The sequence below is a fragment of the Neoarius graeffei genome, chromosome 20 (genome assembly GCF_027579695.1).
Source record: "Neoarius graeffei isolate fNeoGra1 chromosome 20, fNeoGra1.pri, whole genome shotgun sequence".
NCBI lineage: Eukaryota > Metazoa > Chordata > Actinopteri > Siluriformes > Ariidae > Neoarius > Neoarius graeffei.
The window spans coordinates 16,792,282-16,818,699 of NC_083588.1; the positions used below are offsets into that span (position 1 = coordinate 16,792,282).

Consider the following 26,418-nt stretch of genomic DNA (forward strand, 5'->3'; position numbering starts at 1 on the left):
TGATATTACATATCTGTGAGTGGCAAAAGTATGTGAACCTCTAGGATTAGCAGTTAATTTGAAGGTGAAATTAGAGTCAGGTGTTTTCAATCAATAGGATGACAATCAGGTGTGAGTGGGCACCCTGTTTTATTTAAAGAACAGGGATCTATCAAAGTCTGATCTTCACAACACATGTTTGTGGAAGTGTATCATGGCACGAACAAAGGAGATTTCTGAGGACCTCAGAAAAAGCATTGTTGATGCTCATCAGGCTGGAAAAGGTTACAAAACCATCTCTAAAGAGTTTGGACTCCACCAATCCACAGTCAGACAGATTGTGTACAAATGGAGGAAATTCAAGACCATTGTTACCCTCCCCAAGAGTGGTCAACCAACAAAGATCACTCCAAGAGCAAGGTGTGTAATAGTCGGCGAGGTCACAAAGGACCCCAGGGTAACTTCTAAGCAACTGAAGGCCTCTCTCACATTGGCTAATGTTAATGTTCAAGAGTCCACCATCAGGAGAACACTGAACAACAATAGTGTGCATGGCAGAGTTGCAAGGAGAAAGCCACTGCTCTCCAAAAAGAACATTGCTGCTCATCTGCAGTTTGCTAAAGATCACGTGGACAAGCCAGGCTATTGGAAAAATGTTTTGTGTATGGATGAGACCAAAATAGAACTTTTTGGTTTAAATGAGAAGCGTTATGTTTGGAGAAAGGAAAACACTGCATTCCAGCATAAGAACCTTATCCCATCTGTGAAACATGGTGGTGGTAATATCATGGTTTGGGCCTGTTTTGCTGCATCTGGGCCAGGACGGCTTGCCATCATTGATGGAGCAATGAATTCTGAATTGTACCAGCGAATTCTAAAGGAAAATGTCAGGACATCTGTCCATGAACTGAATCTCAAGAGAAGGTGGGTCATGCAGCAAGACAACGACCCTAAGCACACAAGTCGTTCTACCAAAGAATGGTTAAAGAAGAATAAAGTTAATGTTTTGGAATGGCCAAGTCAATGTCCTGACCTTAATCCAATCAAAATGTTGTGGAAGGACCTGAAGCGAGAAGTTCATGTGAAGAAACCCACCAACATCCCAGAGTTGAAGCTGTTCTGTAGAGAGAAATGGGCTAAAATTCCTCCAAGCCGATGTGCAGGACTGATCAACAGTTACCGGAAACATTTAGTTGCAGTTATTGTTGCACAAGGGGGTCACACCAGATACTGAAAGCAAAGGTTCACATACTTTTGCCACTCACAGATATGTAATATTGGATCATTTTCCTCAATAAATAAATGACCAAGTGTAATATTTTTGTCTCATTTGTTTAACTGGGTTCTCTTTATCTACTTTTAGGACTTGTGTGAAAATCTGATGAAGTTTTAGGCCATATTTATGCAGAAAATAGAAAATTCTCAAGGGTTCACAAACTTTCAAGCACCACTGTAGATAATATAATCTGTACCTCCATGTACACAGAAGTCACAGTTGTATTTGTCCAGAGTCTCCAGAGTGGTAACATAGGGGGCACCCTCCACTATGTCATCCACCCATTTGATGGCGCGCACCATCTTGTACCTCTCAGCCTGTGTGAAGACGGGTGGGCCTTTGTGCTTCGAGATCTCTTCTGTAGTAAGGGAGGACAGAATAAGAAATGACGTGTGGCAAGGACATGATATAATGCCATTAAAGGAAAATGTGAGCAATAAAAAAAATCAGTGTGATGAATTAAAATACTCCCTTGTTAATGACCTCTATTGAAAACCAACACAGTCCAAGTCAAAACTAGATCCGGAAGTCATACTTGTCATAACTGGCCAATGCCTACATACACACCTACTTGAATTCCCTACAGCTTTAGCCTTTGTATGTGCTTGTTTGTCTGTTCTCATCTTCAGCTATGAAAGTTCCATAGTGTGTGTGTGTGTGTGTGTGTGTGTGTGTGTGTGTGTGTGTGTGTGAGAACACTTACCATCAGTATGCACTCCCACTATGAGATAATCCCCCATAGCCTTGGCTTGTCGTAGTTGGTTTGAATGTCCATAATGGACCATGTCATAGCTAAGAGGAAGTCAAACAAGGATAATTATTAAATCATAACACACACATGACAGGTGTGTGACCATCCAACAACACAAAGCTCTTCTTTAAACACCTTTTACTAATAGCGGAGCTTTCGCACGGGCCTTCAGCGGAGCTCCATACTTAAGAAAATATGGTAACCCATCGAGTTGATTTTTCATGGACACACAGGGATCCCAGCCGTGTGCGTCTGTCCATCCGTGCCCCTCGCGATTCTGATTGGCTGTTTGATTTTGGCGGGAACTAGAAGCGCGAGTGTGCCTACATAACTTATTTTTGTCAACAGATGACTTCATATTTATCGGGTTTTTCCACCGAGAACAACTCAAAGAGCACAACAAAATAATCATTTTTACAAACTTTAGCCCTTTGGTGACTGACCCCTTGAAAATAGTTCCTCCAGGAACGATGACTTTTCAGTTGTCAAGACAACGGAAAAACTAAAATACAAAAACAGAAAGATACGTCACAATGCTCTTGTGCACAAAACAAAATGCTCTTGTATTTTAGTTTTTCCGTTGTCTTGACAACTGAAACGTCATCGTTCCTGGAGGAACCATTTTCAAGGGGTCAGTCACCAAAGGGTTAATACAAACTTTAAAAAGATGTCGGAACAAGTTAACCAAGGAGAGAAAGATGAAGTCAAAACCGGGAAGAGAAAGAGAGTTTTGACAGAGGAAGAAAAGGAAAGAAGACGTGAAAGAGCGAGAGAAAGGCGAAGAAATCTTTCACAAGAAAAGTGACAAGCTGAAAGAGAAGGAAAACGTGTAAAAAATGAATTAATAGAAATGATGAGTTGTAGGAATTTAATTCTAAATAGTGATGTTGGATTTGAAATCACTGCGAAATCCTTCGGGATCTGACAAGTTGACCTGAATCCAGTCAGTGTTTTCATGAATCGTGTATCTTTTGTTTTCAAAACATTTTGCTATAAATCCCTAAAGCACACTGTAGTTTATAGTAATAAAAAGAATAATATACATGTGAGTTTGGAGAAATGTATCTTCTCGTGATAAAATTGAAAGAACACATTGAAGTACATCATCTGTTGCATGTTTGTTTTCATTTGAATGGAAGCTCTGCTATCAGGTAGTACCTAATTTTATATTACATTTGGTCTGAACAAATTAAAATCCTTCAAAGTCCAAATGTTATTAGTTATATTTTGATACTTGGCATGACCTGATCCTAAAATGAAAATGGTCTGATAGCAAAATGCTAATATTTCATAACAAACTACACATGAAAGACTGGGTATTCTGTGAAATCTAAATACAAAGGGTTACTAAACCAGACTATGGAGCCCTTCCATCCAGATTAGCCACATGGCCTAATCAGATTAACTAGACCGGATTCGAGATATTATGTCAAATGTTATTTACAACCTGCCATACAGAGTAATGGCTAGTAACAGAGTGTGTTTGTCTGTTTTATTCTGGTCTGGGCTGCTGTGTATCTGGAGTCTTTCACAAGAATACTACATGTGAGGCTGGAATACAACCTCAAAGAGCACCATCAAGTCAAAGTCCTGCTCACACCAGAATCTGGTCTTCCCAGGCAGTCTCCTGTCCCAGTACTAACGAACTCTTTAAGGTGTATGGGTGCGGCGCCGATCTCCATTTCCATAGCGCCTCAGCCTCTCACCTATACAGCTAGGGTTACAGTGGGGGGGGCTAGTCTTCTGGTAACAGTGAGAGTTTCACTTCCCTACTCGCATCTGTATTGCAGTGTGCCTTGCCAGACAGTGGTAGGTACCATTTTTATGATGGCCTTTGGAATGACCTGACCACAAGTAGAACTCGCGATCTCCCGGTCGAGAGGTGGACACGCTAACCACTAGGCCAGCTTGCAGTAAAGGGTACCATGAGCGTGCACACGCATTCACACACTAGTCCACCTACTGGCATGGTTTTGGGAGTTGGGAGAAAACCCAGACAAATGCATGAGATGAACATCATCAGAGAAAATGGGTCTTAAGGTTCGGCAACCTTCAGCTCAGAATTGGATGAAAACTAGTGCCCTTATTCTGAACTCTGGGGTCTACCTTTTATGATGGTATCTTTATCCAAACAAGAACAAACTTCTTAGGCCAGAGAGACATTTATGAAAAATTCCTAATCCCTGCGAATGCTGGGGTCAGTGGTGAAACTTCATCCCTGCAATATTATCAGGAACCAGTGATCTGATGATGCTGTTCGATGAGGAATATTTTCAGTAAAACATCCTGCTTGCTCTTCACTGGTGTGCTCTTCACGGATGTGCTCCACAAAAGCCAATCAATGCAGAGATACTGAGCACATAGCTGGGGCCTGTCTTTGGTTTCCAGCATGAGGAAAATGAAAGGTAGGGTGGCACAGTGTAGTGGTTAGTACTGTCGCCTCACAGAAAGAAGGTTCTGGGTTCGAGCCAAGTGGCCGACGGGAGCCTTTCTGTGTGGAGTTTGCACGTTCTCCCTGCGTCTGTGTGGGTTTCCTCCAGGTGCTCCGGATTCCCCCCCACAGTCCAAAGACATGCAGGTTAGGTTAATTGGTGGCTCTAAATTGACCATAGGTGTGAATGGTTTTGTCTCTGTGTCAGCCCTGTGGTGATCTGGTGATTTGTCCAGGGTGTACCCCGTCTATCGCCCATAGTCAGCTGGGATAGGTTCCAGCTTGCCCATGACCCTGCACAGGATAAGCGGCTACGGATAATGGGTGGATGGGAAATGAAAGGTGAGGGTCACTACTGAGCAATAGCACAGCAAATGTGTAGAGATAACAAGGAAACTGAGAAGTGGATATCTCCTTATGGTCTACTTGTCATAATATGGTTGTTAGACAGTGGTACTTATTGCAAACCCTGAAAGTAGAAAGTACTTCCAGGTACTTTCAGGTAAACAAAGTATCCAGGTGATTCTCACTGCACTTGGAGGTTAGGGGAGGTGAAGCAGAATCACTGTTTAAATGGTTTTGGTCTGTTTTGCAATTAAAATAAAATTATGCAATTGTGCTTAACTCATCAGTCATGTGGCACTAAAATAAATAACCATGAGGCCTAATATGGGGTGGCACGGTGGTTCATTGGTTAGCTCTGTTACCACAGAGCAAGAAGGTTCGGAGTTTGAACCTCATGCCCAATTGGGGCCTTTCTGTGTGGAGTTTGCATGTAGTTCTCATGTTTGTGGTGTTTTCCTCCCACAGTCCAAAGGCATGGGATTAGATCAACTGGCTACTTTAAATTGCCCATGAGTGTGAATGGTTGTTTGTCTTTGTTGCCCTGTGATAGTTTGGCAAACTGTCCAGAGTGTACCCCTCCTCTCACCCAAAGTCAGCTGGGATTGGCTCCAGCTTCCCCATGACCTGAATGGATAAGCAGTATAGAGGATGGATGGAGACCTAATATCACTTTACATCTATGTAATGCCTTTCATCCTCACAGTTCCCCCCCCCCGCAAACACACACACACACACATACATACATCTCATCGTTCATTAACACACTGAACTCAGGGACCGCACATCTCACTTTACCTCGCTCATTTGCACTATTCCGCACTACCTCACCTTAAAGGTCCCATGGCATGGTGGTTTGTTGATGCTTTAAACGGGCTCGTGGAGGTTTCCGGATGTTATATCCGCAGCCTTTCTCGAAATGAACCCTCGGCACGTAGATATAGCCTCCTGGGAGAAAGCCCCATTTCAGCGCTTTTCCCAGTGCGTCGTTTTGCTAATGAGAAGCAGGAGGCGGGGAAGGGTAGAGGGTGAGGGCGGGTCTTATCATTAATATTCATGAAATGTAAACGTGTTACCTCTGATTGGCTAACAGCACTGTGACGCTACCTCCAGTGGGTCAGAACAAACAGATGTGGGTGTCTTACTATGGCGAGAGAGAAGGAACAAACCGCGAAGGGAAAAATACCGCATACTGACGTCATTAAGGTGCGACGCGAGGAAATAAAATTAATTCAACAAATGTTTGGGTTTTTACTGAACAAACAAACAAATAAAATGAACGAGTGACTTAAAAAAAAGAATGTGGGTGTCTTTGTAAAAACTGTTTTGATTGGCTATTATAACAGAGCATGCTGCATGCTTTTTGGTTTTGTAGCGCAGAGTACCTGGCTAACTGCAGGAAGCGGTTAGCTGCACAGCTAATGTAGCCATTGCAAGGCTAACGCACCGATTTTAAAACACGGCAAAACATAAGCTCATAAGTTACAGTCAATTTCCAGACTAAACTCAGTTTAACAGAGCATGCTGCATGCTTTTTGGTTTTGTAGCGCAGAGTACCTGGCTAACTGTAGGAAGTGGTTAGCTGCACAGCTAATGTAGCCATTGCAAGGCTAACGTGGCACCGATTTTAAAACACGGCAAAACGACTTAACAGTTATACACTTACTTGTTCACTGTTTGTGGCTGATGCGGCAGGGATGCTTGGTACGGACCCAGGCTTCAGTGACAGTTGATGTGCAAAACTTGCCCTGTACTGTCCCAAGTTGTGGAAACATTCATCAGGAAAATGCTTCCGACAAACATACACCGTCTTAGGTAGACTCGATGGCGTATTATTGAAGTAAATAAAATTAAGCCACTGCGTCTTCAGGGGCTCTCCCGTCGGCAGTAAAAACAGACTCTTTTCTATGTTGTCACATCCATGTACATGTTTCCATGTTTCGCTCGCTTAGGTGACGCCATGTTGTGTCCTCTATGGTCTCCTCACTACAACTGGGCGGGGCAATCCATACAGTGGGTGTGAATCCAGAGGGGGGGGCGTGGGGATCATCTCCCTTGCTGACGTAGTAAAGGGAAGAGTTTATCAACGTGCCGTTTTGACGCGCCATTCTCAAATGTTGGGCATAGTTTGGTTTACACATTATGAAATTTCTAGCCACTGGGGTGACTTAAGAAGGTCAGAGGAACTCATTTTAACGTTAAAAAACCTCAGAAAGTGAAAATGTCATGCCATGGGACCTTTAACAGCTGCTAGTTTGTTTATACTGCTTATTTCATGTTTACCTGCTATACCTCAAGTGCCCTTGACTGTTTGTTTATTTGCACCAATTTACGTGTGTGTGTGTGTATATATATATGTATGTATATATGAGTGTTTAGTCTATGTCTAGTTCTTATCTAGTGTTTATACTGTTTATTTATACTGTTTATATTGTTTGTCTGAGTGTTTAGTCTATGTCTAGTTCCTATCTAGAGTGTTTATACTGTTTATATTGTTTGTTTTTTCAATTATTCTATTTTTATTTATTGCATTGCCTGTTTGCACCGTGGGTCAGAGAGGACTGAAATTTCATCTGTGCTGTATGTCGAGCACGTACAGCATATTTGACAGTAAAGTTGACTTGACTTGACTTGAAGCAAGTTTTATTCTCACAAACACAAGAAACATGTGACCAGCCAGAGGGTTTTATGTTTGTATGTTATCTTTATCAAGCTAAGTCAAGACAAAGCCACACGCTCCCAGAACCACTACAAGTCACTTTGCACAACAGCATATGGTGGCGTTTCCTATATGGTTTAATCGCTTTGCAACAACATGAGCATTTTCTGGTGAAATGTCCCTTTAAACTTTGCCTCAGGAACACAAATTGGGCAGCGCACAAGTCTTTCTATTCGTGATCGTGAATCAACATTTAAAAAAACAAACCCTGAGTTGTGAACCAAGATTAGGCTGCAGATGCAGCTCTATGTGAAGAGTTGTTTAGAGGCTGGGAACAGAATGGAAGGGGTTGATGTTACCGATGCTTAGTTATGGTTGGAATTTGTGTGCGTGTGTGTGTACGTCATGGAGAGGAAGACCTTGCCAATCAGGTTCCACTGTTCCTTTAAGAAGGCTTATGGTTACAACAGCATCATCAAAGGACCATGAAATATTAATTACTGGAACTGGTTAGCAGACACCCAAATAACACCTGAGCTCCTTCTCCACTAATCAAGAAAAAGATCACCTCCAGAAAGAACATTTAGAGCTTTGCACAATAATCAGGTAACTGATCTTGCATTAGTTTATTGCTAAGGTTTTGAAATAAGGACTGAACAAGCAAGTAAAAATTATACATTGAAAAATTAACATGTGACCCAGGGGCCTCAGTCACTTTTACGCTGGCAATAGAAGATCAATTACATGGTACTTTTTCTGGTCCCGTTCAAAATTTTTCCATTCATGGAGTTGGAGATGAGCCAGCCCTGAACAACCAGAGATAACCACCTTACTCACTTTCTAACTTGTCAATGTTGGCTCATCCTGCACTTTGCCCAGACCTGATTGTCAGCGAGGGAACAGGAATGTTTGGGATGAGCAGACTTTGGTCTTCTGGATGTTTCTGTGGCGATGAGGGAGACTTTGACCCTGATTGCTTCGAATACTCAAATGAATATATTATGCAATACGCATGCCATGTGAAGTGCTAAAAGCTCTGTGTATCACATCATGTACTGTTCAGCCTGTGCAGACCACTGCCATAAAAGGAACAGTTTAGCTGATAATTCAAGATATTTACCTCAAGTGTGCCAAGATAATACAGTGATCTAGTGATTAGCCTGTATAGTTTTGTGTAAGATCTTGATAAGATGTTGAAGCTATAGGTGATAAAATTTCCCCTGATCTTGAAATTTCACCCCATTGTATTTCCATAACTCACTCGCTGTCTTTTGGCCCGGTTTCAAATTTCAGCTTAAAAAAAAAAAATTGTCCTCAAACACTGTTTCCTCTTAGCCTGGCCATGATCTTCTTTTTGGCCTTCTTTACTCTACATTTTAAAATGACCATGACTGTGAGAGAGCTGTTTAAATTCTTATTATTATAACTATACTCTAGGGTGCATCAGTTGCCCTCACTTTCATAAAATCTGATGCATTTTTGTTTGGGTGTTCCTTTTCACCAATAAAGACATCCTGTAAAATTATTTGACCATATTCAAAAGTCTAATGGTGGCACCATGAGATTCATTTTTTGCCAAAACACGCTTATTTTATGTTTTCGCATAAGGTTTGACTCACAATGTTGGACTCCATTTATTGATTTCTTGTGACCCAGAGATCATGTTAAGAACCTTTGCAAGGGATTGAGAAGCATTAATGTGATTCATAATACATTTGTATTGTTTAAAAGTAGTTGAACAATGATTCAATGAACAGCTAAAACTCAAACTGTGCTTGATAATATATTTAGAATATGTACTAAAAATGTGTATCGAAGATATTTGGTATACTCTATAAGGTGCCATAATGTTTCATGAAAAGTGATCGAAATTTTGTCATAAAAGTCATAAAATAGCAGCTTTTTCCATAAATTTGAGCTCCTGGTGCCACCATTAAACTTTTGAATTTTGTCAAAATATTTCACCCAGTGTGTTTTCTTACCAAAAGGAACATAAAAACAAAAATGCATCATGATCGGAGGAACTTTTCATTTTTGGGGGGCAACTGATGCACCCTACTATACTCGTTGGGTGGTGCAGTGGTTAGCACTGTTGCCTCACAGCAAGAAGGTTCCGGGTTCGAACCTCATGGCTGACAGGGGCCTTTCTGTGTGGAGTTTGCATGTTCTCCCTGTGTTTGTGTAGGTTTCTTCCGGGTGCTCCGGTTTCCCCCACAGTTCAAATACATGCAGGCACGGGCGCAGATAGAGGGGGGGACGGGGGGGATTCGTCCCACCCAGATTTAAATTCACCTCGTTCGGTCCCCCCCACTTATAGGGAGGAAAAAATGTCTATGCTGTCTTTCTTTGCATAAGGCAAACCTCACGGAAAAATCAAAAGACTAATTACCATTCGGTTTATTGAGGTGCACAGCAGTACAGACATAGCTGCAACTGCACAGGTTGCGAGCTCAAGCTTGGTTGCTATGGTTACCCACAAGTTTGACAGGTATATCGGGGACAGCGCCTCCTAGTTCAGGACCCCAACACGGCATGATGAAGGGTGCCAAAAGGCAGAAAACGATTGCATCATTTTTTTAAAAAAAAACCGACTGTAAGTAAACTGTGCCTTACTTTATCATATCACTTTGCAATTTTTTGATAGTCTGTTCAAAGTAATGTCGTAGTGAAAGTAAAATCGTACGGAGTAGAGATGCCTTTCTGGTAGCCTCCTTCTTTCGGTGGTAGCCTGTAGATACAGTGCTCAGAAGGCAGTTTTAATGTTTAATCTGGCGTTCCCTGCCATAATTTCAGCGAGCATATTGTTTCATAAGGAAACTTTGCGAAGAGTTGTTGACTGACTGCCGCTCACGCAACACACAGGCATAGTTAGAAAGTCAGGATGCACTGGTTTACACTTTACACACACACACACACGTAGCCCAGCCTCTCACTATGTTTAACAGTTGGAACTTAGCGGTTTTAAAACTAGTTTTGCAGTTTTGCAATTTCTGTGCATGATGATAATGTGCAAACTTTGGATTTCCATAGGCTATGTTAAAATGTTATGTCACACTTTTATTTACCACCATAAGTTGTAAAATGAATAGAAAATATAGTCAAGACATTTTTCTGGCCATTTTGAGCATTTAATCGACCCCACAAATGTGATGCTCCAGAAACTCAATCTGCTCAAAGGAAGGTCAGTTTTATAGCTTCTCTAAAGAGCTAAACTGTTTTCAGCTGTGCTAACATGATTGTACAAGGGTTTTCTAATCATCCATTAGCCTTCTGAGGCAATGAGCAAACACATTGTACCATTAGAACACTGGAGTGAGAGTTGCTGGAAATGGGCCTCTATACACCTATGGAGATATTGCACCAAAAACCAGACATTTGCAGCTAGAATAGTCATTTACCACATTAGCAATGTATAGAGTGGATTTCTGATTAGTTTAAAGTGATCTTCCTTGAAAAGAACAGTGCTTTTCTTTCAAAAATAAGGACATTTCAAAGTGACCCCAAACTTTTGAACGGTCATATATATATATATATATATATACACAAAATTGAATCATTTGCTGACAGCTCAGTCCCCCCCAGTTCAAAATTCCTATCTGCGCCCCTGCATGCAGGTTATGTAAAAATACCCTGAGGTTCTACAAATCAGTGCACGCTTGGTGCCGGTCCCAAGCCTGGATAGATTGGGGAGGGTTGTGTCAGGAAGGGCATCCGGTCTAAAACCTATGCCAAGTCAAATATGTGCAACAGATCCGCTGTGGTGAAAAGTTAGAACTAGTTGTTATTAATGGATAATAGTGCCCAGTTAGCATTAGCTAGACTATGTTTTACAATCTATTTGAATTGAATAAGACAGATAATAGGTAGCAGTATCTAGAAAAAGTCTGTAGAAAATACATTACACCATTACACCATAGGTTTATTGAAATAAAGCCTGAAAATGACCACCACTAAACTTTTAGGCAGTTTGTATTCCCCGCTGGCTGAAAGGCCGGAAGGGGGATTGTTGTGGCGATTTCTGTCTGTCCCGGGAAGCCTCTGAAATCAACTCCACTCTCAAATTTTTTTTTTTGAAGAATTTCACGAAACTTGGCAAAAGGCATTGTTATATGACGGTAATATACATATTGCGATTTAATTTAGTTTGTGAAAATTTGACCAGAGTTTTGACCCTTGATTAAATAACTTTGACAATTTTTTATGAGGGTGTACGGTCTTCTGAAATCAACTCCTCTCACAATTTGTGGAGGAATTTCACCAAACTTGGCAAAAGGCATTGTTGTCTGACCGTTATATGCATATTGAAATTTTGTTTAATTTGGGCAGATTTTCCCAGAGTTATGCCCTTGATTATTAACAAACTTTGGCAATTTCATCAAGCTGTGCTTGCTTTCTGAAATCAACTTCCCTCACAATTTTTGGAGAAATTTCCTGTCATTTGGCAAAAAGATTAAAATTATTATTATTATTATTATTATTATTATATTTAATTTTTTTTAAATCCCCCGCTGGCCGAAAGGCCCAAAGGGGGATTTATGTCATGGCGATGTCCATCCATCCCAGGAAGGGTGCTCACCTTCTGAAATCAACTCCTCTCACAATTTTTGGAGGAAATTCACGAAACTTGACAGGATTCTTTGTTATATGTCGTAATGCGCGTATTGCAATTTCGTTCAATCCAGTCGCATTTTACCAGAGTTATGGCAGAGTTGCCAGCGGGGGATATTGTACGATATCAGGTCAGTCTGACTAAACTTTTGTGGATTAAATTATTCTGTCAAAAACAGTTAATGAGATCAAATCTCAACTTAAGTCCAGAACTTTGCGCTGTAATATTATAAACTGACAAACTCTTCAAACTCAGGTCTGCACTTGTCATGGCACACAGAAAGAGCTGCAATTTATTTATTCGCAAAGCAACCTTGAATGTGTGCGTGTGTGGGGGGGAAACAAAACAAACAAGATAAACTAATAGACGAGAGCCAAATGTGATCAACAGGCCCTGAAGTTATACTGATGCTCCATGTTTATTCTGCTGATTCCACCGTTTAATATTTCGGCATGTGAAAAATTCCACAACATTCCAGCGAAGTACAATAGGGAGATGGAGAGAAATGGCTGGAATTCTCCAAGAGAAAGCCACCATAATCCTGGTGTGCATGTGCATGAATTCAAAGCATTTCCCCAACTTTTTTTTGGTTTTCATATACAAGCCAGATGCACCAGGTGACGGTGAAACAGCCTGCCCTCAAAACACGGGTCATTCTGACACAAACCCATTCTGCAAACATTCTGGCTCGCTTGTTTGCGTTTTCACTGTGGGCCAAGACACCAAAAACGTCAGGCTTACACTACGGCCTGCATGATGACTTGAACTTGCTCACTGGTGACCTGGATGTGAGACAATGCTACTTGCCTGAAATTCTCATAACTCACCTGGAAATCCCTCCCCACCCAGATTCACAAACGCAGCAAATTCTCTGGTGTTGAATGAGCATCCAAAGGTCATATTTCTGCTGTGTGGACATATTTGTGCGTGAGAGACCATTACAATAGTTAAATATAGAACAGTAAGGGAACCTGTATCCATATGCCTGGATGACTGACTGTAAGCAGAGTCCAACGTTTTATTTAGTGTTATTTACATCATTTTGTACTTATGTAATTATTTGATAATAAACACTGACAGTATTTTGTCTCCTTTGCAGTTGTGCATTCATGAAGACTTGTGTTTATAGACTGATTTCTGACATTATAATATACATTTTTAGTCTATAAGCCAGGCTTGGAGTACTCGAGTCCGGCTCGTGACTTGACTTGGACTTGAGCACTGATGACTCGGACTCGTGCATTAACTGCATTCGGACTAATTTTTTTCTTTTTTTTTGTACCATGCCATAATTTTGGCATAAGATATTTATATCTCCATTAAATGTTATACAAATTTCGTGCAAGAGGATGCACATTCATCTGTTCATACGTCATGTTCAGGAACAAACTAACGTTAATGGCGCTAAAATGCCTGGAGAGAACGCTCCTAGGATTGTCCGCTTTGCTTATACAGACTTCTCGTGCAGTGGGGAAAAAAAATGCACTGCTATGTGGTCCATATTGTAGAACTATCGAGGAGACGACGGGGACAACCTCGAACTTCAATCGTCATTTGGCAAGACTCCACCCAGAGAAGGAAGTGACACGCTATGTTCATTGCTCTGTTGATAGCGGGGCTTGCTTGCTGAGCAATGAACTAGCTAGTGTTGTTAACCCTCCCTCATGTTATTTGCCCTGTTGATAGTGGGCGGGGCTTGCTGAGCAATGAACAACCTTTTTATCTGTAGCCTATTAACTAAAATGGGGAAGTCGAGCAGTAACGTTAGTCCAACACAGTAGCAGAGACGGTAGCAGAGCACAGCAAACATGTAGATGGTGTTAAATTGCTTCCATCCCCTACTACACATTTTAGGCCCTGTCCACACGGCAACGGATTCAGGTGAATCTGATAAAATTGTTTATCGTTTCGGCCTGGCGTCCACACGGCACTGGCGTTTTGGGTGCCCCAAAACGAAATCTTTTGAGAACGGGTTCCAGAGCGGAAAAATCTGGCAACGGCGCCGTTGCGAAGTTGTCTGGATGAGTAGAACGGATTTGTTTACGATGAAGGCACAACCACATGTGCTTCACGCCGGGTAGAAGTGTAACGAACTCGATGTGAGTTGTCAACAAATCCTATAACTTGGTTCATGAAACACGCTTACAAAATATTTTCACTGTGAATATTTATTGTGTAATGGTGCAAAGTGAGAGAGAGTTAGGGCAGAGTCAATCCCGCCAGCAAAAATGGGGGGGAAAAAAAGGAGCGATCTCACCTCTTCAGATGTTGGTTTAAGTCCTACAATACATTCCTCAAAAAGGGCGTAGAAGAACAAATTAATCCATCAACGTGTAGCATTCAATTTATTCCGGACCATTAAAGACGCCGCCTTCCGCGTAGAATCATACGTCATCCTCGCCGCCATATTGGATGGGTCAAAGCGGAGAATAAAGATGCCTCATTCATGTGCTGCGTTTAACTGTACCAACAGGTTTGCCGTCCAAACGAGATCACATGGGATTACCTTTCACAGGTGAGACTGGAAAAATACTTTTCATTGTATTTGGTCATTATAATGTAATTTTACGAACAGATTTTTCTGACTTTGTGGTTAATATGAAGTCTCGCGCATAATAGTTTATGCGCATGCGTCCTTACTTCTTCTATTGTTCTGGTGTCTCCGAAGGGACCGTCTTACAGCGCCCCTAGAGGTGTGGCATGTGTATTGCATCATTTTCAGCAAGCGTTGCGTTGCCATATGTACCTGATATTTTACTGATCTGTTGCCCATGTGGACGCGATATTTTTTTAAATAACATCTCGTTGCCGTTGTCGTGTGGATGTAGCCTTAGAGACAGGTTACCAACGGTCGTTACCACCATTACTCTTCATTCAATACTTTTCCAGTTTACTGATGACTGATGGTAGTAACGAGTGTTGGTCATCTGTGTCTACATATAATGTCTATCAGCAATTAAAATGTTTTAGGGAAGTGAAACCAGAAATCGCCGGGTAACTACAGTTGCCGTTGTATAAATGGCGACTCCCAGTATCACCTCCCTAAATCATCATAATGGAGGAAGCTTTCCTACATGCAAACAGTAAAAACTTAAAAAAAAAACAAAAAACACAAATGCTTACCTGTGTAGTGGGGATGTTGTGTTCCACGAGAAATTGGCAGAACATAACTTCTGCAGCCATCACAGAAGTCTGGGCAGTCCGAGCCAATAAACTTAAATGACCGAGAAAACCATGTGCAACTATAAAACCACATAAATCGAAAATAGTTCCGTTTCATTGGGTATGCGTGTTTTGAAAAAATAAATGGTGGATGCTAAGAAATTTTTCTCGGAGTAACGGAAGAAAATCTCTGATACAAAACATAATTTTCCCGTATGGAAATCAGTGTACGCCGTATTAGCCAAAAAATTGCATATTCCCGTACAAAATACGAGGAACCCGTATAACTTGACATGTATGCTCTCTGGACTTTTATCAGAAATAACATCGTACACACAGCTTGCAAATTCATAAAAATTCAAGGGTTAACTCATGGAAAGGGGGGGAAAGACAAAGCTGGTGGACTCATGAGTTCCCTGGTAACTTCATTTGTATGAAATTCAGCGAAATTTACCTTGCTTCTTAAAATTTCTACAGGATTTGTTTTACACTGACCCAATGTTAGTTTATGCAGTGTTGTAACTTACACCTTTAGAAATAAAGCGTACTAAACTGTACATTTCCTTGCTGCTGGGGCGGTATCCTCGAGAGTGGGGTGGTGGTGGTATACTTTTTTACAAATTTCGTGTGCATCTTTTACCTGGAAAGACGTGACGTATAACTTTGAACTATTACTCTAAAGGTACAACAGTGGTCCAATTATTATTATTTTTTTTATTATTTAAAGGGTGCACTACATTCAGAGTAAAAGATGCATACTGAATGGACAAAATATGTACTTTTCAGTGTGGCCTACCTCCTCAGCAACAAGGGAAAGTAGAGTTGTTGGAGATGGTTTTGTTTTGTTTTTTTTCCATTTCTGAGGCTGAAGACTAGTCTATTGCAGTCATTGCTTTAGTAACCTGGAATTTATGCAGAAAAAAAAAGTACAGCGGTCTCAAAAGTAGCCGGTCACCAGCGGCAAATCGCCGGCTATGGCTTGTTATGCCGCCGGCTATTGTCAGTCGAGTCACAAAATTTAATATTAAATATTTCTGACAGCAAAAAAAGTTGTGAACGTAAATTACATCCACTATGTCACGTATGTCCGTTGCCGCGTCAACTGTTTACATCCTCGACACGAGTGCAGCCATTACTGCCGCCTGTGTTGCCAGATTGCGCGTTTTCCCGCACAATTTGGGCGGTTTTAAGTGCATTTTGGCGGGTTTTGAACATATTTTGGGCTGTAAAACGTCAGCAGTATCTGGCAACATATTTTTTTTTACTTAATACAAGAAATTAACGGATGCCAACGTTTTTGCCAAAATGGTATTTTATTTTCCATTGTTTAGGCAGCTTCAGCATCATACTGTGAGATTCTGTTCCAATTGTTTTTTTCTTCTATGAAGCCTGAGTCATTTATTTTATTAGTTTATAATTATTGTTTAATTTAGTCTTCAGGAGAGACTGCCTGCACACAGTACTAGTATTAATAGTTTTTTTTTCTTACATGAAAGCTGAGGCATTTATATTATATTTTAAGGGAACTTCATGTTGTGCTGTGAGGTTCTCTGCACTTTAACTTTTGAACCAACAGGTGCATTTGGATAAGTAAAGCCTATTTTTCTGCATTTTTGTCGTCCTGGTAATCTTTTATATTGGTAAAGTTGTTTATAGGACCATTTCTCAGTGTCTGTTTTTTTAATCAATAGTTTTTCAGTAATTAACTTAATATTTAACATATCACTCAATTTTAAACAACCCCCGCACCTCCCCCATAGTCTCCAAAATTTCTGTGGGAAACACTGGCATGCGTAACAACGCTAATCAAGCTTAAGCTAGATGACTGGTCTCAAATACCCGTCCCGGGTAAATGTTATCCCAATTTTAGATGGCCTGTTCCAAACTATCCCGCCCCATGAAAAATTCGTACTTGCATATCTCTCTCTCTCTCTCTCTCTCTCTCTCTCTTTATATATATATATATATATATATATATATATATATATATATATATATATATATATCCCTGCATGCTTTGCGTGCATTACTGTATGTCTGCCGCTGGCAGACATTTTACCATTTTGCACCCTGATGTAAATTATTTGTACCCTGCTATTCTCCCAAACTTTGAAGCCCCTGAAAGTAATAATAAATAATCCAAGATCTGAGAGTGGCAATTGAGAGACTATGGGAAAAGAAAGCCACAGTAGTGCCAGTTGTAGCAGGGTATCTGCACATTTTTCAAGTACAAATTTAAAGACTTTTAAGACCTTTTCAAGACCTCTAAATGGAAAAATTAAGAATGTTCTATGGCAAAGAAAATGATAAATATGACAACTTAAAACTGTTTTCTGCAATAGTTTTTTTTACTAACTATAAGAAGAATGCACACAACTGGTGAACAACAGGGTGCATCAATGGCAACTGTTAGACATGCAAACAGCTGAAGCAAAGGTGGTGTTTACATTAGACCGTATCCGTCTCGTTTTCGTCGCGGATGCACTGTCCGTGCACATTAAAACACCGGGAAACGACTCCACAGGCGGAACAACTTGAATCCGCCAGGGCCCACGTATTCAACCCAGTTCGTATCTGATCCGGTGCTGTGTAAACATTGAGGAACGAGGAAACGCAGTGCTGAGCTCTAGCTGACGTCGTCATTGGACAACGTCACTGTGACATCCACCTTCCTGATTCGCTGGCGTTGGTCATGCCACATTGGTCATGTGACGCGACTGCTGAAAAACGGCGCGGACTACAGGAAACGACACACAGCGGCTCAGTCCCGAATCACTGCTCGTGCGCTTTACTCGCGCGCTCTGTGAGCTGCGCAGGGCCAGAGTGCGCACCCTCCAGAGGGCACTCGCTGTTCAGGGCGGAGTGATTTGGAGCGCAGGAGGAAGCGCTGAGCCGCACTGAGGTTTATTTACACATTTCAACTTATTTACCTCCTTCAGGCGCTTAAACTCAGTGAGAACATGAACATCACAGCCAGGTGTGTTTATCTGCTGGAGAAGGTGTTCGCTTGCCATCCTTCCACTTGCAAGTGGTGAGTGACTTGCGCATGCCCGATATGCACTGGGATCATGTGACGTGCCGTCTAATTAGTCATGTGATTAGCGTATCTGTGTATTGGCGTTGCTGTGTGCACGCGAATCGTTTTAAAAACGTTAATCTGATGATCCGCTGATACGGTCTAATGTAAACACCACCAAAGTCGTGTGTTTTGGGCCTGCAGAACTACTGTAGCAGCAAGGAGAAGACTGGTGTTTACTGGAGAAAACACCATGAATCATTTCAAAAACGAAAACAATAAACAACAAGTAGAACCAGCTGAACAACCTTAGCTGGCATTATTTCAATCCCCAAAGATTATCTTTGATGTGTGATTTTGTGTCCGACAGCAAAATCAGTCTGAGTGTCGTACAGTATACAGCTGGCTGAGGAAGTTCTCGAGTATCTTCTGCATTATAGCAGGTAACAGCATAAACCTGTTTATGCAGTCATACAATCATCAGAGCATTACATTATCTCATCTCATCTCATTATCTCAAGCCGCTTTATCCTTCTACAGGGTCTCAGGCAAGCTGGAGCCCATCCCAGCTGACTACGGGCGAAGGGCGGGGTACACCCTGGACAAGTCGCCAGGTCATCACAGGGCTGACACATAGACACAGACAACCATTCACACTCACATTCACACCTACGGTCAATTTAGAGTCACCAGTTAACCTAACCTGCATGTCTTTGGACTGTGGGGGAAACCGGAGCACCCGGAGGAAACCCACGCGGACACGGGGAGAACATGCAAACTCCACACAGAAAGGCCCTCGCCGGCCACGGGACTCGAACCCAGGACCTTCTTGCTGTGAGGCGACAGCGCTAACCACTACACCACCGTGCCGCCCAGCATTACATTAAACACAGAAAAACAACTGTCACCTTTCATAACCATTATCAATATTAATCAATGTGTTGTAATAACTAAACTAATTATCATCAGTGCAATTGTTATATCAATGTTCATTATTCAAAAATAATCATTAATTATTGTCTATAATCCATGAATAATTGTTTGTATTACTACTGCTACTACTACTAATAATAATAATAATAATAATAACTACTTTTTTAATAATACTTTTTTAAAAAATAACTCAATTTTATAACATTTTAATAATCACTACTTATTAGCTATATTAATTAATAGAGTAGCAATTATTATAATTCAGTATTATTAATTACTACTTAATAAGCAGTGATTATCAAAATGTAATTTAATAATAAGTAGTAATTATTATCAACTACTAAATTATACTAAGAAATAATAAGTAGTGATTATTAAAATGCTATAAAATTGAGTTATAAGATTAGTTAAAATTATTATTAAAAAAGTAGTAATTATTAGTAGTAGTAGTGATACAAACAATTATTCATGGATTATAGATAATTTGTTATTAATAGTGAACATTGATAACAATTGAACTGATAATAATAATAAGTATTACTAGTAGTGTTATTGTTTATTATTATTATTAGTAGTAGTAGTACAGTTATTTTATATCAATGTTCACTATTTAAAAAAATTATCTATAATCCATGAGTATTTGTTTGTAGTCTACCAATTACTACTTGTTAATAATTCATTGTAATAATTTTAATAACTTAATTTTATAGCATTTAATAATCCCTAGTACTTATTAATCACTAATTCATAAGTAGTAATGATTAATAATCAATAATAATTACTATTACTACTAATTATTATTAGTGGTTGTTAATATTATTCTTATTATTATATTAAAAACACTGTTATAGACGATAAGTAATAAAACTAAAAAAACTTTTTGTACAAATTATTTATATTGTACTATATTTAGAATTATTGTATTTTCTGGAGTTCTTTTTAACTGAGTTTTGAAATAAAGGTTTTTTATATATTTATATTAAACTTAGTACAATAAACAATGTTAATTATGGAAAAAAAATTATGCTAATCATTATTATTATTAGTAGTAGTAGTAGTATTTCCTATAAGTCCCATTTTCCACCTGACTCTTGTGCGCATGCGCGAACCCCCCTGCGTTTCACTCTGGAGCGCTTGACCTCTAACACACACGCGCGCGCCTCGTGTCCGTGAAAAACCAGTTTCCCAGTCCGCCGTGTCCCCAGCGCTGCGTTACCATCTTTAAACACATTTGTGCAATCCAGCGCTTTTTATCGCAAACGATTCTTCTCCTTATTGTGGGGGTATTTGTCATCCCCCAACCACTTGTCGTTAAACAGACATCTTCCCATAATTATCAACGCTTTCTAGCGCCCACGTAAGCTACCTGCGTATCTCTCAGGACCTCTGCATGCTCTTGCGACAAGGCTTTCGCAGATAGCTTTTCGCAGACAGTTGTAATTTATCGTTGAGCGGGGAGTAATAGGCGTGCGCGATGTTATTCACCGCCACAACGCAAGGGGGCGCGAAGTCGCGAAATCGCTAGGAGTAGTTGGTGGGTGTGGTTAGTGGAGTGTTTATCCTCCGGTTACTTATAATGACTAGAACTGGAGTCGTATAGATGTACGTACTTCCTCGATCAACCGCTCTTCGTGCTGCTCCATCTTCGCTCGTGTTTTTAAAAATGGCGGTCATGAAAACAAAACAAACCGGGAAAGTAGGGAAGCGGAAGTGCGTGTACAGCGGATGTAGAGTGGACCAATCAGAGCCCTCTTGTCTGCGACGCTGTCTGCGAGGCTTCTGCGGTGGTCACAATTTTTGGGAGGTGCGCGCAGAGCGTCTGCGAAGGGGGGGGCTACGCAGACGCCATCTGCGACACCATCTGCGAGGACTGCGTTGTCAGCATAAATTAGCCTTCACTCTTCACAACCACCAGACCACACCACACTTCCTCCAGTAGCCTCCTAACGTTAGCTCTTGATCTACGGAACGCACAGAACACACAGAACCAATGCTTCCCCCAAAAGGTACGCTGGTCACTTTTAAAATTACAGTTAAAAAAATACCCCAAACCGGATGGAGACATTTCACTCGTTCGGTCCAATATTAAATTTAATACCTCCCTTTCGAAAATTCCAGTCATTCCAAACAATTTAAGACGTTTTTAGGCCTTGAAAACCGAAAGTTGTATTTAAGACTTTTTAAGGACCCGCGGGAACCCTGTGTAGTTGGAGCACTGGGAGCAACACCCAAAGACCTTGGAAAAACATCTGAGGACATTGGCGCTCAACAAGATCACACCACGACAACTTCAGAAAGCAGCACTACTAGGAACTGCACACATCTTGCGCAAGTACCTTCAAAATTCATAGGACTCAAACTCGGGGGTCCAAAACTGCCAGACACCTGGTGGACTGAGTTTAGCAGATGATGATAATGGGACGGCACGGTGGTGTCGCCTCACAGCAAGAAGGTTCTGGGTTCGAGCCTTTCTGTGTGGAGTTTTCACATTCTCCTCGTGTCTGCATGGGTTTGCTCCGGGTTTCCCCCACAGTCGAAATACATGCAGTTAGGCTAACTGGCTACTCTAAACTGTCCAAGCGTAGAGAGGGATGGGCTCTGCCGAGTTTAAAGCCAGTATCTCACTGGGCTGCGACAGCCTGCGACTACTTAAAGACCCAACAATTGCGATAAAATATGTGAATATCAATTCAGTGTGATTCCAAGTGAAAATTGTCACTAATTCGCGTATTTTATCGCAATTTGTTGTGTCTCCAACTAGTCACCGGCTGCTGCAGCCCAGTGAGATACTGGCTGTCTCACGGAAACCGGCTTGAGAAGGGTTCGCGACAGCTTTGCGGCTATTTTGAGAGCAATTTTGTCGCACGAACTTTTTGAACATGTTCAAAACAGGGGCGTCACTAGGAATTAAGCTTTACTGGGGCACTGCCCCCCCCCGCACAGTGCACCTTAACAATGCACCTGTCCCCAGCCTATGCAAAGTGGATAATTCTCATGCTCTCGTGGATGAAGTTATGCAAGGAATAGGTCAATGAGACGGAAAACACATCCCAGTCCCCAAAAAAATTTATTGTTGGCATTTGGGCTTTTAATGCATGCTGATGCTAAACGTGTCACCTCAACTCTCACGATTCACGAACTTAGCTGGTTAGTTATGACTGACTAGCACATAGCCTACAACCTTAATCTTACCTCTCTCACCCTCCTCCTCATCTGTCACTGCTTCGTGAGAAGAATTGTCTGATATCCATCTGGAAAAGTCATTTAATATCGTTTAATTCGATGTAGTTTAATGGGTTTGTTAGAATATGGTTTGCTTAGTTTTGTTGCAAAAACTTCGCACTACCTTAACTCATCCAGAGCCGTTCTCTGACTCATCCAAAGAGTAGACTCATCTCTCCAGTAGGCTAAATGGACTCATGGCACGCCGCACGCACGCTATGCTTACAGTGAGAATCTCCCAGACCAATCAGAAAATTAGTTAGAAAGAAGAGGCGATAGAAGTTTGAAACACACTCTGTCCTACAACTTACAGTAGATAAATGATCTGCCAAAGAAACTAGTTTGTTACGAAAATCTTTCAACATTTTCTTACTGGGGCACAGCTGATTTTTACTGGGGCACGTGCCCCAGTAAAAAAGGCCTAGTGACGCCCCTGGTTCAAAATTTCAGCGATGAAGGAGCGACACTTTGCGATGAAGCCTGGCGAATGTTTCAAGATACTTTTGAAACTCTGTCATGAATGATGTTTGCAAGCCAGTGAGATAATGGCTTAAAATGCCCTATATATATATATATATATATATATATATATATATATATATATATACACACACACACACACACACACACACACACACTGGGGTCACTTTAAAATGTCCTTATTTTTGAAAGAAAAGCACTGTTCTTTTCAATGAAGATCACTTTAAACTAATCAGAAATCCACTCTATACATTGCTAATGTGGTAAATGACTATTCTAGCTGCAAATGTCTGGTTTTTGGTGCAATATCTCCATAGGTGTATAGAGGCCCATTTCCAGCAACTCTCACTCCAGTGTTCTAATGGTACAATGTGTTTGCTCATTGCCTCAGAAGGCTAATGGATGATTAGAAAACCCTTGTACAATCATGTTAGCACAGCTGAAAACAGTTGAGCTCTTTAGAGAAGCTATAAAACTGACCTTCCTTTGAGCAGATTGAGTTTCTGGAGCATCACATTTGTGGGGTCGATTAAATGCTCAAAATGGCCAGAAAAATGTCTTGACTATATTTTCTATTCATTTTACAACTTATGGTGGTAAATAAAAGTGTGACTTTTCATGGAAAACACAAAATTGTCTGGGTGACCCCAAACTTTTGAACGGTAGTGTGTGTGTATATATATATATATATATATATATATATATATATATATATATATATATATATATATATGACACATACACTAGGGTGCATCAGTTGCCCCCTAAAAATGAAAAGTTCCTCTGATCATGATGCTTTTTTGTTTTTATGTTCCTTTTGGTAAGAAAACACACTGGGTGAAATATTTTGACAAAATTCAAAAGTTTAATAGTGGCACCAGGAGCTCAAAGTTATGGAAAAAGCTGCTATTTTATGACTTTTATGACAAAATTTCGATCACTTTTCATGAAACATTATGGCACCTTATAGAGTATACCACATATCTTCGATACACATTTTTAGTACATATTCTAAATATATTATCAAGCACAGTTTGAGTTTTAGCTGTTCATTGAATCATTGTTCAACTACTTTTAAACAATACAAATGTATTATGAATCACATTAATGCTTCTCAATCCCTTGCAAAGGTTCTTAACATGATCTCTGGCTCACAAGAAATCAATAAATGGAGCCCAACATTGTGATTCAAACCTTATGCGAAAACATAAAATAAGCGTGTTTTGAAAAAAAAAAAAAAAATGAACCTCATGGTGCCACCATTAGACTTTTGAATATGGTCAAAAAATTTTACAGGATGTCTTTATTGGTGAAAAGGAACACCCGAACAAAAATGCATCAGATTTTATGAAAGTGAGGGCAACTGATGCACCCTAATATACACCAGTGATGGACTGGACTGTTAAAATGTCATCCTTGGTGCCTCACGGCCCTTACAGGCTATGGGATGAAGAACAAGATGATGATGATGATGATGATGATGATGAAGAATGCAGCAAAAGTGATTTCCATCTAATAATTTGTACTGCAAGAAACCCTGGAGAGCTTTGTGTTTGCAAGGTATGTTTTCAGAGAGCCAGTAAAGCGTGTATGTGTGTGTGTCGGATCCTGAAGGAAATACCGCAGTGAGACGCGGCGGCGCACTAAAGTGCCGCATTTGATCTCTAAATGGAGTTCAGCGAGCTGCTTTTAAAACCAAAAGCGCGTGTGTTCCAGCGTGCAGATGTGTGCAGATGTGTGCATGTGCTGGAAAGTGTAGAGAACGGATCTGTGTGGATGAACTCACCATCCGTCACACCACACTCGCACAACCCGTCTCCTCTTCTCGGGACTGCAGGACACCGACACCGTCCCCGGCCTCCCCTGCGCCTCCTCTCCGGCTCGGACCGCCGCATGGTGTCCGTTCTTCATCATCCTCTTATTTCTGTCCGCTGCTGCTGCGGCCGAATGTTTACGGTGTGAAGGTGTGAAGTGGCCGGGAGAGCCGGTTCTCGGTATTTACAGTGACGCCTGTTCTTGCCGGGGAAATGACGTCACGAGGACCGCAGAGTCGTACGATGGCTGAGCGCATCCACACCGCCGGACTGCACAGCGCGCCGTGATTGGCTGCTTCTTTACACCATATAGTACCCGGCTGTAGTGTGCGCGAGCCCACGGATTTATTTGATAGCGTCACAGTCACGTGACCTTCAGTCACGGTCTCACGCGCAGCTCTGATACAGTAGAAGTGATTGTAATAATAATAATAATAATAATAATAATAATGGCATACTTGCCAACTTTTTCAAAATTCTCACGGGGGAGAAAAGTGCGTGAACGACATTTTCAATTAGATGAGGCTATGATGCGCGGTTGAAACGATAAAAACAGTGGATCCCAATTAATTGCAAGCCATTTGAAATTTTTACAATTAAAGAGTTTTTGAATTGTCTATATTGTTCTATCAATTACTATAGGTTATGGGATTCATGCATCAGGCATGAGAGAGCTCAGAGTGAAAAATCTGAAATAATACTCATCTTGAATTTTAATATAATAACACTGAAAGGGAAGTGTGCTTAAATCAGATTTTTAGCTGAAAATTCTCATTCCTGAATATTGTATCCATACAGAGACCCACAGAAAATAACACAAGTGATGCTTTAGAAGAATGTTTATCATTTCTTAAAATAGTCACCAGTGAATGAAAGAAGTATTATTGGTAGGCGGGGGGGTGTTAGACCAAAAGATTTTTTTCTACCCCGTCCAAAATATGGAGATAATCTATCTAACTATGGAAATACCAATATTTGGCCAACTGAAAAATGCTAACCCCCCTGTACATACCCTCTGAAGTTAATAACCCCTCCAAATAGTCAAAAACTGCCTTTTTCACTAATATAAGCATTATAACAGAAATAACTCTTAAATATAACATCAAAAATCACAGTAATACCATTTATTTCTCACAAAAAGAGTTGTTTAAGGCACTGGAAATGTTTCAGATGCAACAGATAAGGCGAAGTGGCAGAAATTGTGTCTGAAATGTCCATTTTGACAATCAGTAGAGAATTACATACAGTAGTTTGCACTGATTTGTCAGTGATTAAACTTGTTTGTCTAGAATAGCATCCATTGCTTGAGTGAGGTCATCCAGAGTAACCTCTGCATTGGAAATGATGTTGTACAGATATAGTTTCAGATTGACTGCATATGAATTAAGGGGGAGCTTCCTGTGGTCCTTCATTAGGCGAAACAGATCACTTGTCTTAGGCAGGGAAAGAGATGTGTCTCGGACATAACGCACCTCCAAGTAGAGACGTCCTATCTTGGTATCCTTATCTATATCAGTTGCAGCTAGGTACTGATCACTTAAAACTTGCTGAAAAAGAGCAGAATTACCATATGTTTAATTTACTTGAATGTAAGGTTACTTACCACTAAGCTTATTACCTTAAAATAATGATCATCTGCACTGAAAATGTTGTAGTCGTACCTAGTGGCATACCTGAAGAGGTTCGCATTCATCGATAACTTGAAAACACATTTAAAAAAAAGCAGCATTCTAATATCAAACAG

At 40.7% G+C, this 26,418-nt stretch overlaps 1 protein-coding gene across 1 annotated transcript in view; it reads right to left on the reverse strand.

Moving 5' to 3' along the window:
• Positions 1-24,876, reverse strand: part of LOC132869195 (ethanolamine-phosphate cytidylyltransferase-like) — a 75,211-nt gene extending 50,335 nt beyond the window's left edge. Inside the window, exons 1-3 of the mRNA XM_060902527.1 lie at positions 24,647-24,876; positions 1,959-2,047; positions 1,452-1,613 (exon numbers count right to left, since the gene is read on the reverse strand). Of these exons, the coding sequence (XP_060758510.1) occupies positions 1,452-1,613; positions 1,959-2,047; positions 24,647-24,774 (379 nt within the window). The 5' untranslated portion in view covers positions 24,775-24,876. The remainder of the gene's footprint in view (positions 1-1,451; positions 1,614-1,958; positions 2,048-24,646) is intronic.
• Between the last annotated feature and the right edge of the window lie 1,542 nt (positions 24,877-26,418).